Consider the following 13,078-nt stretch of genomic DNA (forward strand, 5'->3'; position numbering starts at 1 on the left):
TGTCCGTAATTCTAGCTCCAAGGCATCTAATGCCTTTGGCCTTCATGAGCGAGCGCTACACTCACGCACACATATCCACGTGCAGACAGACACACACTACACATCACTTAAAAAGAAAGTAACTTTTAAAATGCTTGTGGTTTTCAATGGCTTCATTGAACCCCAGACTTCCACATCCAACTGAGGGCTGGCCATCATCTGCCTTTCATGGCATGACAATGGTGGCTGAGGAACAGCCCCCACTTGCTTCCATGTTGGAGGCCTGCACTGTACCTAGTCCCCCTGGCTCATAACACTGTAACCACAAGCAAAATTTCAGCTGCCTTGGTCTTTCAGATCTCTGCCCCAATGTCACCTTCTCAGACAGACCCTCCGACTACACCCCCCCACAGAACCCCCAAGTCTTACCCAGCCTGCTCAGCTCTCCCCCCAGTCCTGGGCTGCAAGGGTGTTTACAGCGATACTATCTCAGAAGCCAGCTTTTTGTCAACGAACCTTATTCCCGAGCATCCTCCTCCCCAGCTTGGAATATCCAAGCCTTTAAAGAGAGAACACAAAGCCGGGCGATGGTGGCGCACGCCTTTAATCCTAGCACTTGGGAGGCAGAGGCAGGCGGATCTCTGTGAGTTCGAGACCAGCCTGGTCTACAGAGCTAGTTCCAGGACAGGCTCCAAAGCCACAAAGAAACCCTGTCTCGAAAAACCAAAAAAAAAAAAAAAAAAAAAAAAAAAAAAAAAAAGAGAGAGAACACAGACCAAACCATACGACAAACAAAGCCTTTTTTTATTTTATTCTATAGAATGGAGGAGAAACACATTTCACAGGTGATTTGTTTAGAGGGCTTGGGGACGTAAACCATAGCACCCTTTCACGCCAGTCATTCAGAGATGGCAGGAACAAGGCAGTGAGTGGGGGAAAGGGCACTCTTGGAAGTCTGATACATTACTTCATGGGGTAATGATTGATTTTCTTCCGCAGAAACGACATCTTTATGAATGCGAGCACCACAGGCATTCTTACAAATGTCTACCACACTGTGAATCTCTGAGTTCTCTACAGGCATCCATAACAACGAGGGAGGCAGAAGCGCTGAATGGCTTCAATCAATTGGGACGCGCAGAGAACACTGGCATTTCCACGCCCTGCATGGCATCATTACTCAGGCTGGCACGCGATTATGTTTCCAAGCATTCGACAAAGGTTATTTTTGAGTCTCGACTTCCGATTTAGCTGTAAGATGTAAAATATCCTACACCGCCGGGCAATGTGCTAGGTCATGAGAAACAGCTTAAAAGGAAAAAATGGCCTACCAGGTAATTCACACATAAATCCTCAGTGCTAAATCCTTAGGATAAAAATATCCACTGGTAAAGAAATCCTTAAAGAGAAAAAGAACACCAAAGAGGATAGTATGTACCCTGAAAAATCCAGGCTCCAGATTAAGGTTGTTTTTTTTTTAGACATCAATTCTCACTTGGTGCTCAAATAGGGCTTGTCATTTGCTATATATCCAAGCATACTAACTTTATAGCTGTGTTTTTAACTTTGTTGCCTTTTCCTAAAGTGGTTAGCTGGCACTGTCTTAGTGATCTGCGCGTGCTCCCAATTTCTCAATGCCTGTCCTGCACACTCCTCCCCACCCCCTCTCTGACCTCAACTAATAGATAAAATGCAAAATCAGAAGTAAACTGAAGAGGTTTTATTCATGGTTAGACTTCTGTGGTTCCAAAGAGGAAAGAAATTTGACCACCTATCTGGACATACCAGGGAAGGATCCCCAGAGCCAGATGAAGCCACAGATCACAACAGAGAAGAAAGGCTGACTCAGGTCTTCATGTTCAGACACGCGGCTTCTGTCCTGTTAAAGGGAACTCTCTTCTCTGGCTGGTGACATTGCATGAGCAGAGGCAGACAGGGGTGGGGATGACTAAGGACTTCCCTGCACTGCACTGGAGTAGCAGTCAGGTCCCCCAGGACTAATATTGCAATGTCAAGTACAATGGCAGCAATGGTCACACTCGCAGCCATGACAGCACAACACCCAGAAACCCTGACGGTCCTTTACGTTCACACAACTGTCCCCAGTCCACTTGCTGGCTGGACCACAAAGTCGGTTCTCACAGACTGAGCGCAGTGCGTTCCGCCAGAGACCAGAAGTAGCAGGTACAGCACTGCCATACATTAGTCCGGATACTTAATGATGCTGGGAAGAAGGACAAACACTGTTGCAGGAACTTGGACATGAGTCAAAGGTAAGCTACATGGAAAATACACAATGTTAAAAAAAAAAAAAAAAAAACAGGAACTTTTGGTGGTGTGGCTTTAAACCTGTGGGGTTTAGAAGCCTTATACACAAGGTTAATGAACTGAGGACTGAAAACAGAAAGGAAAGCATTGCAATATACAAAACTTACGAGCTCGAGATCAAATCAATGTGCAAATACCTTCTTATAACACAGTCATCTCGCTTTAAACATTAACACGCAGTGTTTCTTATACATCAATACTGAATTGTTAAACTACTACATTTTAAAAGGTACGGTTTGGAAATGAGGGCTGCTTCAAAACACTCTATTCCATTTCATTCCTTAAGAACCCAGGGAAATTGCCAAACCCCATGTTGTCCCTTCCATGAGTTCCGAGCTGCAGCGGCCAGAGTGAACGCTGTCGATCCTGAGCCAGAAGCAAGTTATTAAGGAACACTCGGAGAAATGCGCGCATGACTCCAGCTCCCGGTGCAGCTCACATCCTCGGACTCCCACGGGATCCTCGGACTCCCACGGGATCCTCGGACTCCCACGGGATCCTCGGACTCCCACGGGATCCTCGGACTCCCACGGGATCCTCGGACTCCCACGGGATCCTCGGACTCCCACGGGGTTTGCTGACATAGAAGAGACCTGTGGGCCTGGCATCGGAACTCCTGGCAACACTCTACACTCACTACAGCAGAGGACTTCCGGGAGAACGTCAGTGGTTATTCTCGAGTCTCTATTTCTGGGGTGTAACCAGCCGAGGAGGTAACAAACGACAACCATGATTGTACGAGAGAGGGGATTTCACAATGACTTTTACGTTTTATGAATCAGTCCCGGGAACTAATTTCCATCATCAATGGGACCCTTTAAAGCAGTGGTTCTCAACCTTCCTAATGCTGCGACCCTTTAATACGGTCCCTCATACGTGGTGACCCCCCAACCATAAAATTATTTTCGTTACTACATCATAACTGAAATTTTGCTACTATTTTGAATTGTAATGTAAATCTCTGGGTTTTTCTGATGGTCTTATGTGACCCCTGTGAAGGGGTCATTTTACCCCCAAAGGGTTCACAACCCACAGGTTGAGAACTGCTGGCTTAAAGGTTCATTCCACTAGCACTCTCCATATGGAAAGACTCAGTGTTTATATAGCATGACAGTCTGTCACATTCTTGTATTAGAATCCCCGTTACAACGAAGAGAACAGAAAAGGACTTCGGGTACCATTTATTTCCTGTGACAGTCACAAAGCTGTTGAGTCACAGCCCAGAAAAAAAGAGGCACAGTAATCACTGTGTTACAATAACGACATCACTCAAAACAAGGAATTCCCCAGGTTCCCCCAAGTCCACCCATCAAAAAATACCCTATTTCCACGAAGGCTGAGAGATGTCTGTTTCGTGTGGCATACCCAAGCAGCTGGATCACAGCTCGGCACATGGGGTGACTCTCTCTCGGCTCCTCCCAGGTTCTGTTCTATAACTCTTCTCTTGGATTCTTCCATGTCTCCTGCGTGGCGCTGTCTTCCTCGCTGGGTGCCAGCCACGTGAGATACACCTTCACCGGGTCAATGTGCCAGTGTTTGTGGAACGATATAGGAATCTGATGGGAGAGGTAGTCCTTGGGGTAATCCACTGGCCGAGCCTGCACAAAGAGCACAGTGTTATGGCTTCCCAGGGATTAAGACTGACTGGCTCATTCCTCCTGCGGTGATGGGAACAAGGGCAGAGATCCAAACTTACTCAGAGATCACATCTCCCTCAAATCCCTCCCCTCGGGGCTCAAGGAACTCTGTAGAACACGAGGTAGAGAGAGCCAGTGGGAATGGAAGACACCAAAGAAACAACAAGGCCATCTAAACACAGCTGGACCAAGGCACACAGGAACTCCCAGAGGCTGTGGCTGCATGCACAGGACCTGCATAGGTCTAAATCAGATGGGGTCCCGCTGCTGAGGGAGGGAGTGGACACAGGCCCCCATCCCTAACCCAGAAGTTATCTCCAACTGACAACTGTTTGCAAAGGAAAACTTATTTTTTTCCAAAGGAGTGTCACTGGGTACACAAACCTTCCTTAAGAGTGAGCCCAAGCTTAGCAGTAGATGGTCAAGACAAAATGAGGCATTGCTATTTTTAGAGGGGTTTTGCTGTTGGTTTTTTTGTTTTGTCTCAATGCTTTGTCTGGGTTTTTTGTCCTGTACATGTCTTTTGCTTATGGTTTCGATTCTGTGTTTTTAGGAGAATTCTGTGTGTGCAAATGTGTGTATCTGCATCTGCATGTCTGTTTCTTGTGCTTTTCCTTTGGGTCTTTTTTCCTATTTATTCGTTTTGTCCTATTCTGGTTTGTCCGTTTTTACTTTACCTTTTGTTTGTGTATTTTTAGAACCCTGTTGGTTTTCTAAAGAGAAAAAGAAACGGTGTGGATTAGTGTGGGTAGAGAAGTGGAGAGGATCTGGGAGGAACTGGGAAGGGACTGTACTGAGAATACATTGTATGAAAAAAAATCTATTATCAGTTTAAAAAGATGACAAGTGGAGCTGCCTGAGGACCTAGATCCGTCTCTTGAGCCCACACGTTGGAAGAACTGATTCGCGCATCACATGCACACTGTGAAGGCATCCTTCAGCCACATACACAGTAAGCACACAGAGATCTTTACATTATTATTTCAGAATAACATTTGTTTTGCTTTTGGAGATAGGATTTCTCTACAGCGCCCTGACTGGCCTGGAACTTCCTACGGTAGGGCAGGCTGGCCTTGAACTCAAAGATCCGCCTGCCTCTGCCTCCTGAATGCTGGGATTTAAAATGGCCCAAGATAAATGCTGTTCCACATTGCAGCTACTTTGCTTTAACATGCGACAGTGACTATGGGAGCCTTAAAGTAAGAAGGGACTCGTTTTCCACTATTTCCCCCTGAATTCCCTATCCATGGCCTTTAATTTCTTTAATATCTCGAATGTTCCACCTTCTATGCCTACATTCCACACTTCCCTTCGGGAAGACTGTTCCAGCATGGTAAATACACACAAAAGGTTTCCTTAGGATTCATTTAAGTCAGCAGTGTGTGGTATTTGATTTTTTAAAAAGGGGGGGGGGACATTATTTACTGGGATTCTTCAGAGAAACTGCCAGGCATGGGTTATACAAGAGCTGAGGCAAGGTGTTCTCAGGTCCTGGCTACCTATTGCCCCAACATAGCCTGGTGACAGCTTTTTCAAAGAAAGAAAACACGAGTTCACTGTAGGGAAAGGCAGTGTAATTCTGGTCTAGCTGTACTAAGACAAATGAAAACAAGGACTAAACCTAAGGAAAACTAAAAGGGTTCAGTACTATTGCCATTCAAATTCTCTGCACCTCAGAAAATGAAACACAGGCAGAATTAGACAGGCCCTCAAACGACAGGGTAGGGGCAAAAGCTCCAACAGTCAAAGGCAGATGGAAATCAGACATGGCTTTGTTGGCATCAAACAAAGCATTCAGTTTCTGTCAATGTTCTTAATTTGCCTATAAATTTATACGGCGATTTGTTTTATGTAGTAAATTATTTAGCTTACAGTATAAAAATTGTCTCCGTTTTGTATATGTAGTATACATGTAACTATATGTAACACACCCTTTTAGAGTCTTTTGTGAGTGTTTGCACGTATGAATGTGTGTCATGTGCGTGCCTGGTGCCCGCAAAGGTGAGAAGACAGCACTGGAGCCCTGCAATGGGAGCTACAAACGACTGTGAGCCGGCTGGGAACGGAACCCGAGTCCTCTACAAGAACAGTGAGAAGCTTCTCTGAGGAGTGCTGAGGGAGACGCTGATCTATAGGGACAGCAGTGGAGATGTGGCCTATCTTTGTTTGCTCCATATCTAAACCGACTATTTTGGCTGATTTATTTGTATGTTCTCATTTCTTCTTCCCCACGCCACGTCATCTCTTCTGGAAGCAGAGCTTTTATTTTTTATTTTGTGTGATGAGGCACATCAGGTAAAAAATGATGTTCTCTGTAACCAAGCTGAAAGGGTAGGAAACACGTAGAATGGGAGTGACGTTGGGCAGGAAGGACTTGTATTCCTTTATTCATATTCAAAAGCACATATAGCAGGGTTTTTTTTTTTAATCAATGCTTCTCAATCTTTTGTTTTCATTTGATGTCCAGAGTCCTGAAATCATTATCTACTTTTACAAATCCTTGTCCAGTTTAATATTTGTGTTTTGTGCAGAGAGTTCACTGGCCATTGCAGATCCATAGCCACTAGTGAAGTAGGATTTTGGAAGGGGTGATCTAGACATTCCTTAGAGTTCCCTTCCAACACTGACAGAAATAGATGCTGGCCCGAGAACGCCCCAAGACCCCTCCATCTCCCACATAGCGGGGATCTGAGGTGTGGCCCACCTCTCACATCCTCTCAGCACGGATACAGTGTCGAGAGCTGGGCACCAGCATCACACATGGGAAACCCTGCTCGAATCCAGTCACACTCTAGAAGATGCTGAAGACAGCAAACATAGCAGGGTCAGCTGGGGGCACAGGTGACAAGCACACTCTGAATTCACATGGGGTTCAGGTTTGCCACAGGAATTAAGGAAAATACCATGAGGAACAACACAATCATTTCTGAATTATCTTTAAAAGACTTTCCCTTCATGATTATGTTATCTTTCCGTTTCTCTTTCATCATTTTATTAACTAATGTATTTTATCCTAAGAGGAAGGAGTTGAGATAGAAAAATCTAATTAATCTTGATAAATTGCTTTCCTTATACACAAACAGTTTTAATTATTTTTCCATGAGTAAAACACTGTGACATAAAACATCATAACATAGCCTCTAAGAGGGAGGGACAGAGAATAATTCACTTTCTGAGTTATCGTAAAGATAGAATAAGACACAGGCTTAAAATGGAAAGACCTCTGGAGGCTGGGGTTCATGTGTGCCTTCTGGGGGCGGGGGAGCAGTGAGGGTTCTCGTGAGCTTCATGTGTACCCCACCCCCCCCGAGGTCAGGAGGGTTCCCGTGAGCTTCATGTGCCTTCCCCCAGGGTCAGGAGTGAGGGTGAAGAGAGGGTTCCCAGGAGCTTCCTTTCACAAAGGCTTCCTGTTAACTTCCCTGTGCTTTCCCTGACACACATACGGGTTCTATCTCTGTTGCTAATGTTTGCACTTCCTTTGCTTTGTTCAAAGATGTTTTTCTATAGTGAAATTCTACCATGCTCAATTTTCTATATTGTTGTGCTAGCATTTGCTACTGATTTAGAAAAAAGAAAGAGAGAGACTCAGAGTTTGGGGCCTGAAAGATGGCTCAGCGGTTAAGAGCACTGGCTGCTCTTGCAGAGGACCTGGGTACAGTCCCCAGCACCTACATGGTGGTTCACAACCATCTGTAACTCCAGTTCCTGGAGATCCAATCCCCTCTTCTGACCTCTGAGAGTACTGCACACAGGTAGAGCACAGATACACATGCAAAGAAAACACCCATATACATTAATATAGTAATAATAATTCTAAATAATTTAAAAAGCATAGAAGCACTATTTTGAATATATAGTGGGCCCTTTAATATGCATGCATCCATATTCAAATTTCAAAAAGCTTCATATTTCTTAAAAAGGATATGTGTATATTAAATGGATGTGAATTACAAATGATTTATATGCTATTATTTTTAGAACATTAGTTCTTAAAATATTACTAAAATTAATAGGAATAATTCCCTTTTCCAACTCTAAAATTCATATCAAGAATACATGAAAACCATCACCTTTATAACCATCATCTTATCCTTTTATTGACTAATGTAATTGTTTTATTGATTATCTGTAATCTAGAAAATACATTTAGACACCACCTTGAAACTTAATGGAGTCTAGTCACCTGTTTAAAAATAATCCCAGGAGCCGGGCGATGGTGGCGCACGCCTTTAATCCCAGCACTCGGGAGGCAGAGGCAGGCAGATCTCTGTGAGTTCGAGACCAGCCTGGTCTACAGAGCTAGTTCCAGGACAGGCTCCAAAGCCACAGAGAAACCCTGTCTCGAAAAACCAAAATAAATAAATAAAAATAAATAAATAAATAAATAAAAATAAAAATAATCCCAGAAAAACTCAACAAGCCAAAGTAAAAACTGAGGATACCATAAACATATCTAAACAACGGCCTCAAGCCCATAAAGATGCAGGTTCTTGTTTCCTATCAAGATCAGCAGTTTTGGCTGACATCTATGGGTTTTCAATTCCTGTCTCCCAAAACAGTATGTCTGTCTATCTTCCTCAAAGATAAAAGAGGAGGAGAAGGGAGGGAAGGGGGGGAAAGAGGGGAAAGGAAAGGGAAAGAAGACAGGGGAGGGAATGTGTGCTTCCTAGTTCTGCTTGCAAGGCCTCTGGTCCAGTATCGCTTGGTTTTCTGGGTGTTATCTCCTCCTCTTTATAATGCACATGAAAAGTACAAGATCTGGTAAGGACACCCCTGGAGGAAAGGCCGGAGAGATGGCTCAGTGGTTAAGAGCACCCGCTGCTCTTTCAGAGGACCCAAGTTCTGTTCCCAGCACCCACATGGCAGCTCCCAACCATCCCTAGCTCCAGGTTCATGGACCAGGATGCCCTCTGCTGAACTCTGTGGGCAAAGGCATGTACACGATACACATATATACGCACAGGCAAAACACACATGCACATGCAAAATATGAAAAGAACATCCCACATGGAACCTACCCTATTCCTTAAGAATATTTCCAAAACTGGAGAGGAGAAAGAAACAGACTGGAAGTGAGACGGAAGAGAAGAGCTTCCTCACCTGATGGAAGAGGGGACTGTGTGTCACGGGAACCCCCAACCCGCTGAAGCACATGCCCAGGACCATGTCGTCGGGGGCGTCGTTGCTGTAGCATCGGCAGTTGCTGGCAAGAAGTCTCTGGACGGCTTCCCTGCTGAAGACCATGCTGGTGGGAGCAGACAGGAAAGGGAGTTAGGAGTGGAGCCATGGAGCAGTTCACCTGAACGGAGGGCTTCTGCTTAGGGGCTGCGCTCCTGAGAACTGTGCACCTTACTGACATGGGCACACCTCCATTGACTACACTGGAAACGATGGTTTTACACTTTGTATGGAAGTAAAATCACCTTAGGAGGTGTTCACCTACCTAACAGACAATTGCACATATTTCTCCTATAAGCAAACACCATGTAACGTTATTTTTCTAACATTACTGTCTTCGTTTTTTTGTCACCTTGACACATACTAGAATCATCTAGAAAAAGAACCTCACTTGAGAAAATGTCTCTATCCGACTGGCCTGCAGGCGAGTCTGTGGGCATTTTCTTGATTAATAACTGCTATGGGAGGGTTCAGCCCCATGGGCAGTGACAGCCCTGAGCAGGCGGTCCCAGAAAGCCATGGGGAACAAGTCAGCTCTCCTCCATGGTCTCTGCTCCTGCTCTTGCCTTGACTTCCCTTCATGATGGACTACAAGCCATAAGATGAAGTCAACCCTTTGCTCCCCAAGTCGCTTTGGTCATGGTGTTTGTCTCAGCAACAGAAAAGTAACGCAAGGGTGGACAGACTGTGACCCGTCTTGATCAGTGACACCATCTGACCTGGGATGCGAGGCCTTACTTCCTGGGGGAAGCTCCAGCCCCGTTCTGGCCTTTCTATGCTCCCTCAGCATCCCAGGCAGACGACTCCTTTCATACAGCCCTCCTGGGTTTCCCTTGACAGCCGGGCCCCTGGATCATCTGACAGAAGGGGGCCTAAGACTGAGGAAAGACAGTTAGCTGCTGCCCCCCACCACCTGTTGGTCTGTGCAGCAGGGGCAGCCACATTCTTACAGTGTCTAGGGAGCCATTCCCTGGGTGGTCCTTAAATGGAGTATCTGAGCATTGAGATCCCGCAGCAGCCGTGGGCAGAGTGAAGGCACCCACCCCTGGCTGCAGCAGTTCTCAATGGCTGAGAAGCAGGTCTCTGGCTTCCTTTCTGGTCCCAGGGCAATATAATCACACAGCCTCAGAGGGGACACAGATGAACTAGAATCCACACACATCTTCCCACAACCCAGTGCATGCACACAGTAGGCATCAAACAAGCTCAATGCATAAAACAACCCAGAAAATTTTAATTAAAAAAGAATAAAAAAAATGAGAAAAAAAAAAAAACGACCCAGAAAGCTTCCTTTGCAAAGATCTTCCCGAGTCCACCCAGCAGGACAGAGCACTGGAGGAGTCTGAAGATGCTGATTTAAAAATGGTAATTCTCCACCACACTGGGGTCTGCTGGATGCAGTTACACACCAGAGAGAAACTTGGGGAACGACGGTGCAAACGCCCAGGACAACAGTGCAAAGGCCGTGTGGATGGCAGTGCAAACACCAGGGACGGTGGTGCAAACGTCAGGGATGACAGTGCAAACGCCGGGGACGGTGGTGCAAACACCAGGAACAACAGTGCAAACACGGGGGACGGCAGTGCAAACACCGAGTAGATGGTGCGAACGCCAGGGACCACGGCGCAAACGTGCTCCTGGTCTTGCTAAAATGCCAGATGAGACCCAACAACAATGGAAACAGAAGTCCTTTATAGCTGATCTATAAGGAAACACAATTGTGGGAAACAAAAGCGGGGAGGTAAAGTTCCTGTCAACTGTACACACACAAACTGCAAGTTTGCCAACTGTAAAGATCTTCCTTAAAGATTTGATCATCGAGACCCAGGGCCACATGCTTTCTGGTCCCCATCAGACTCCAGCACAGTCAGCTAGCTACAACTGCCCCCGCCTCCCAATCCTGGAGGAGGGGTTTGTGGGAGGGAAAAGGAGTCACCAAATACTTCCTCGTTTTCTTCTGCCAGCTCCAGTAGAATGGGAATAAATAAGGCCTTTCATTGCGCGCAGCTTCTGGAAGACCAACTCCATGGCAAGATAAAATCTAAGTTCCCATCAGCTAGGATTTTATACTTTAGACAACGCACACCGAGCAACTTTACGCAGTACATACACCACATACACACAGGCTTTAGCAAAATTTAGTTAGTGGTACTCTCCACAAGTTCTTTCTGAATAAAGTTGACCGCCCACAGGGAAAGTGACCAATCCCAGCTTGGTAGGAAAGAAGACTTGAGTGTTGTACCTGCCAACTCTTAAATATTAAAAACTGTGGGGCTGGGGAGATACCTCAGTAGTTATTTTTGTTATATGTGTATGTTTGAGTACTCGCCTGCATGTATCTGTGTGACCCAGTGAGGCCAGAAGAGGGCATCATATGCCCAGAACTGAAGTAACAGATCAACCAGCATGTGAGTGCTGGGAGCTGAACTGGGTCCTCTGCAGAGCACTCTAGCCCCTGACCCCATTCACTCTTCAGCCAAATCATTAGGAAATCCTAAGTGGCTCTGGACAGAGTACACAATTTTGTTTGTATATTTTATCAAAGATTGACTGAAGGGATTGTCTCACGAAGATTACTTCTGCATCTCAATGAAGGAACTTTTGAAAAAAAAAGAGAACCTTGCATGAGTCACGTCAACAATGGGGAAATTAAATGCCAGCGTTTACGTGTTTCTTTATTTACTTGTTCTCTGTACCTTGAAAAGCAATGAGTCCCTTAGCTACGAAGTGGGGCCGTAATGAGAAGGAGGACACAGGTGCTGTCTACGAATAATTCATAGCCTAAGTGGGAAATAGGAGAGTAACGAGGCAATTAGATGGTAATGGATCGCAGAATGTACCGTGCAAATGCACCAGCCGTGACTACGGGGGCTAGGCGGGCTGCACCGCTGGCGAAGGGGAGTGGCAAATGATAGCAACCGAAGTCTGTGAGGAGAACTGGTGACGCAGAAAGCTGGGGTGGGGAACAGTGCTTCAGGGGACCATGCTCAGAGAGGAAAGGAAACAAGTTCAACATGGATTCATTGGGATGAGAACACAGACGGTTTGGGCTAGAAGTTCCAAAGGACACATGCCAAGCCATGAGGGGCCTCAAGAACCTTGATAAGTGGTGGGCTTTACACTCTGGTCATAGGCCATGGGGAAATCAAGTCAGTATGGAGCAGGAAGCTTCCTCTCCGCTGCCTCCCGGGTTATCAGGAGGAAGAAGTCGTTCCTTCAACCTCTCTTGCTTCCTGTCTCAGCACAGTTTCTCATGCGTGGGCTCCAGTCATGAAGCATCCTCTGTGTGATGTCACCAGAAGGCTGCCACCAAGGCTGAGCAGAAGTCAGGGCCACACTTTGGACTTCTAACTCTGTGAACTAGAGAACTTTCTTCTTGTTAAAAGTTACCCAGGCTCAAGTCTTTTGTTACAGCGGCAGGTAAAATAGCTAATACAGAAGCATTCCAAACCCAGGCACTAGAGCATAGAAGAAAAGGCCCTGGACCAACACTTTATATAATTCAGACACTTTATATAATTCTGCTTGGCACATAGTAAACATAAATGCCTGCGGCTGATAACCAGCTAATGCCCCCAATAACACCAAATAGTAAAGACTGCAGCAATAGCAGAAAAGATTAACTGCTTGATTGATTTATCCATAAAAAAATCAAATTAAAATCTTTCCCCAAAGAGTTCAGGCAGGTGCTTCATTTAAAACGATTGATTTTTTAGCTATTATTTAAAACCTATGAATCCTACACAAATACTATTTAATTGCCTAAGTCTAAGACTCTATATTCTTCTTTCATCAAATATGATTTATTAGGCACTAGATAATTTAAAATTTTAATGACTTTTTCTGGAATTAAAGTCTCTAAGCATTTTTTGTCCATCTAAAAAGACAGTCAAAACTAGTTGGCTGTCTAGAATCGAGCATTAATTCCAGGGAGATTCCTACCAAGTACGTTGACC

At 45.3% G+C, this 13,078-nt stretch overlaps 1 protein-coding gene across 1 annotated transcript in view; it reads right to left on the reverse strand.

The window, feature by feature from the left end:
* Positions 1–762: 762 nt before the first annotated feature.
* B3glct (beta 3-glucosyltransferase) overlaps positions 763–13,078 on the reverse strand; it is an 88,749-nt gene continuing 76,433 nt past the window's right edge. The window contains exons 14-15 of the mRNA XM_057765085.1: positions 9,045–9,189; positions 763–3,905 (exon numbers count right to left, since the gene is read on the reverse strand). Of these exons, the coding sequence (XP_057621068.1) occupies positions 3,738–3,905; positions 9,045–9,189 (313 nt within the window). The 3' untranslated portion in view covers positions 763–3,737. The remainder of the gene's footprint in view (positions 3,906–9,044; positions 9,190–13,078) is intronic.

This window comes from Chionomys nivalis, chromosome 3 (genome assembly GCF_950005125.1).
Source record: "Chionomys nivalis chromosome 3, mChiNiv1.1, whole genome shotgun sequence".
Lineage (NCBI taxonomy): Eukaryota > Metazoa > Chordata > Mammalia > Rodentia > Cricetidae > Chionomys > Chionomys nivalis.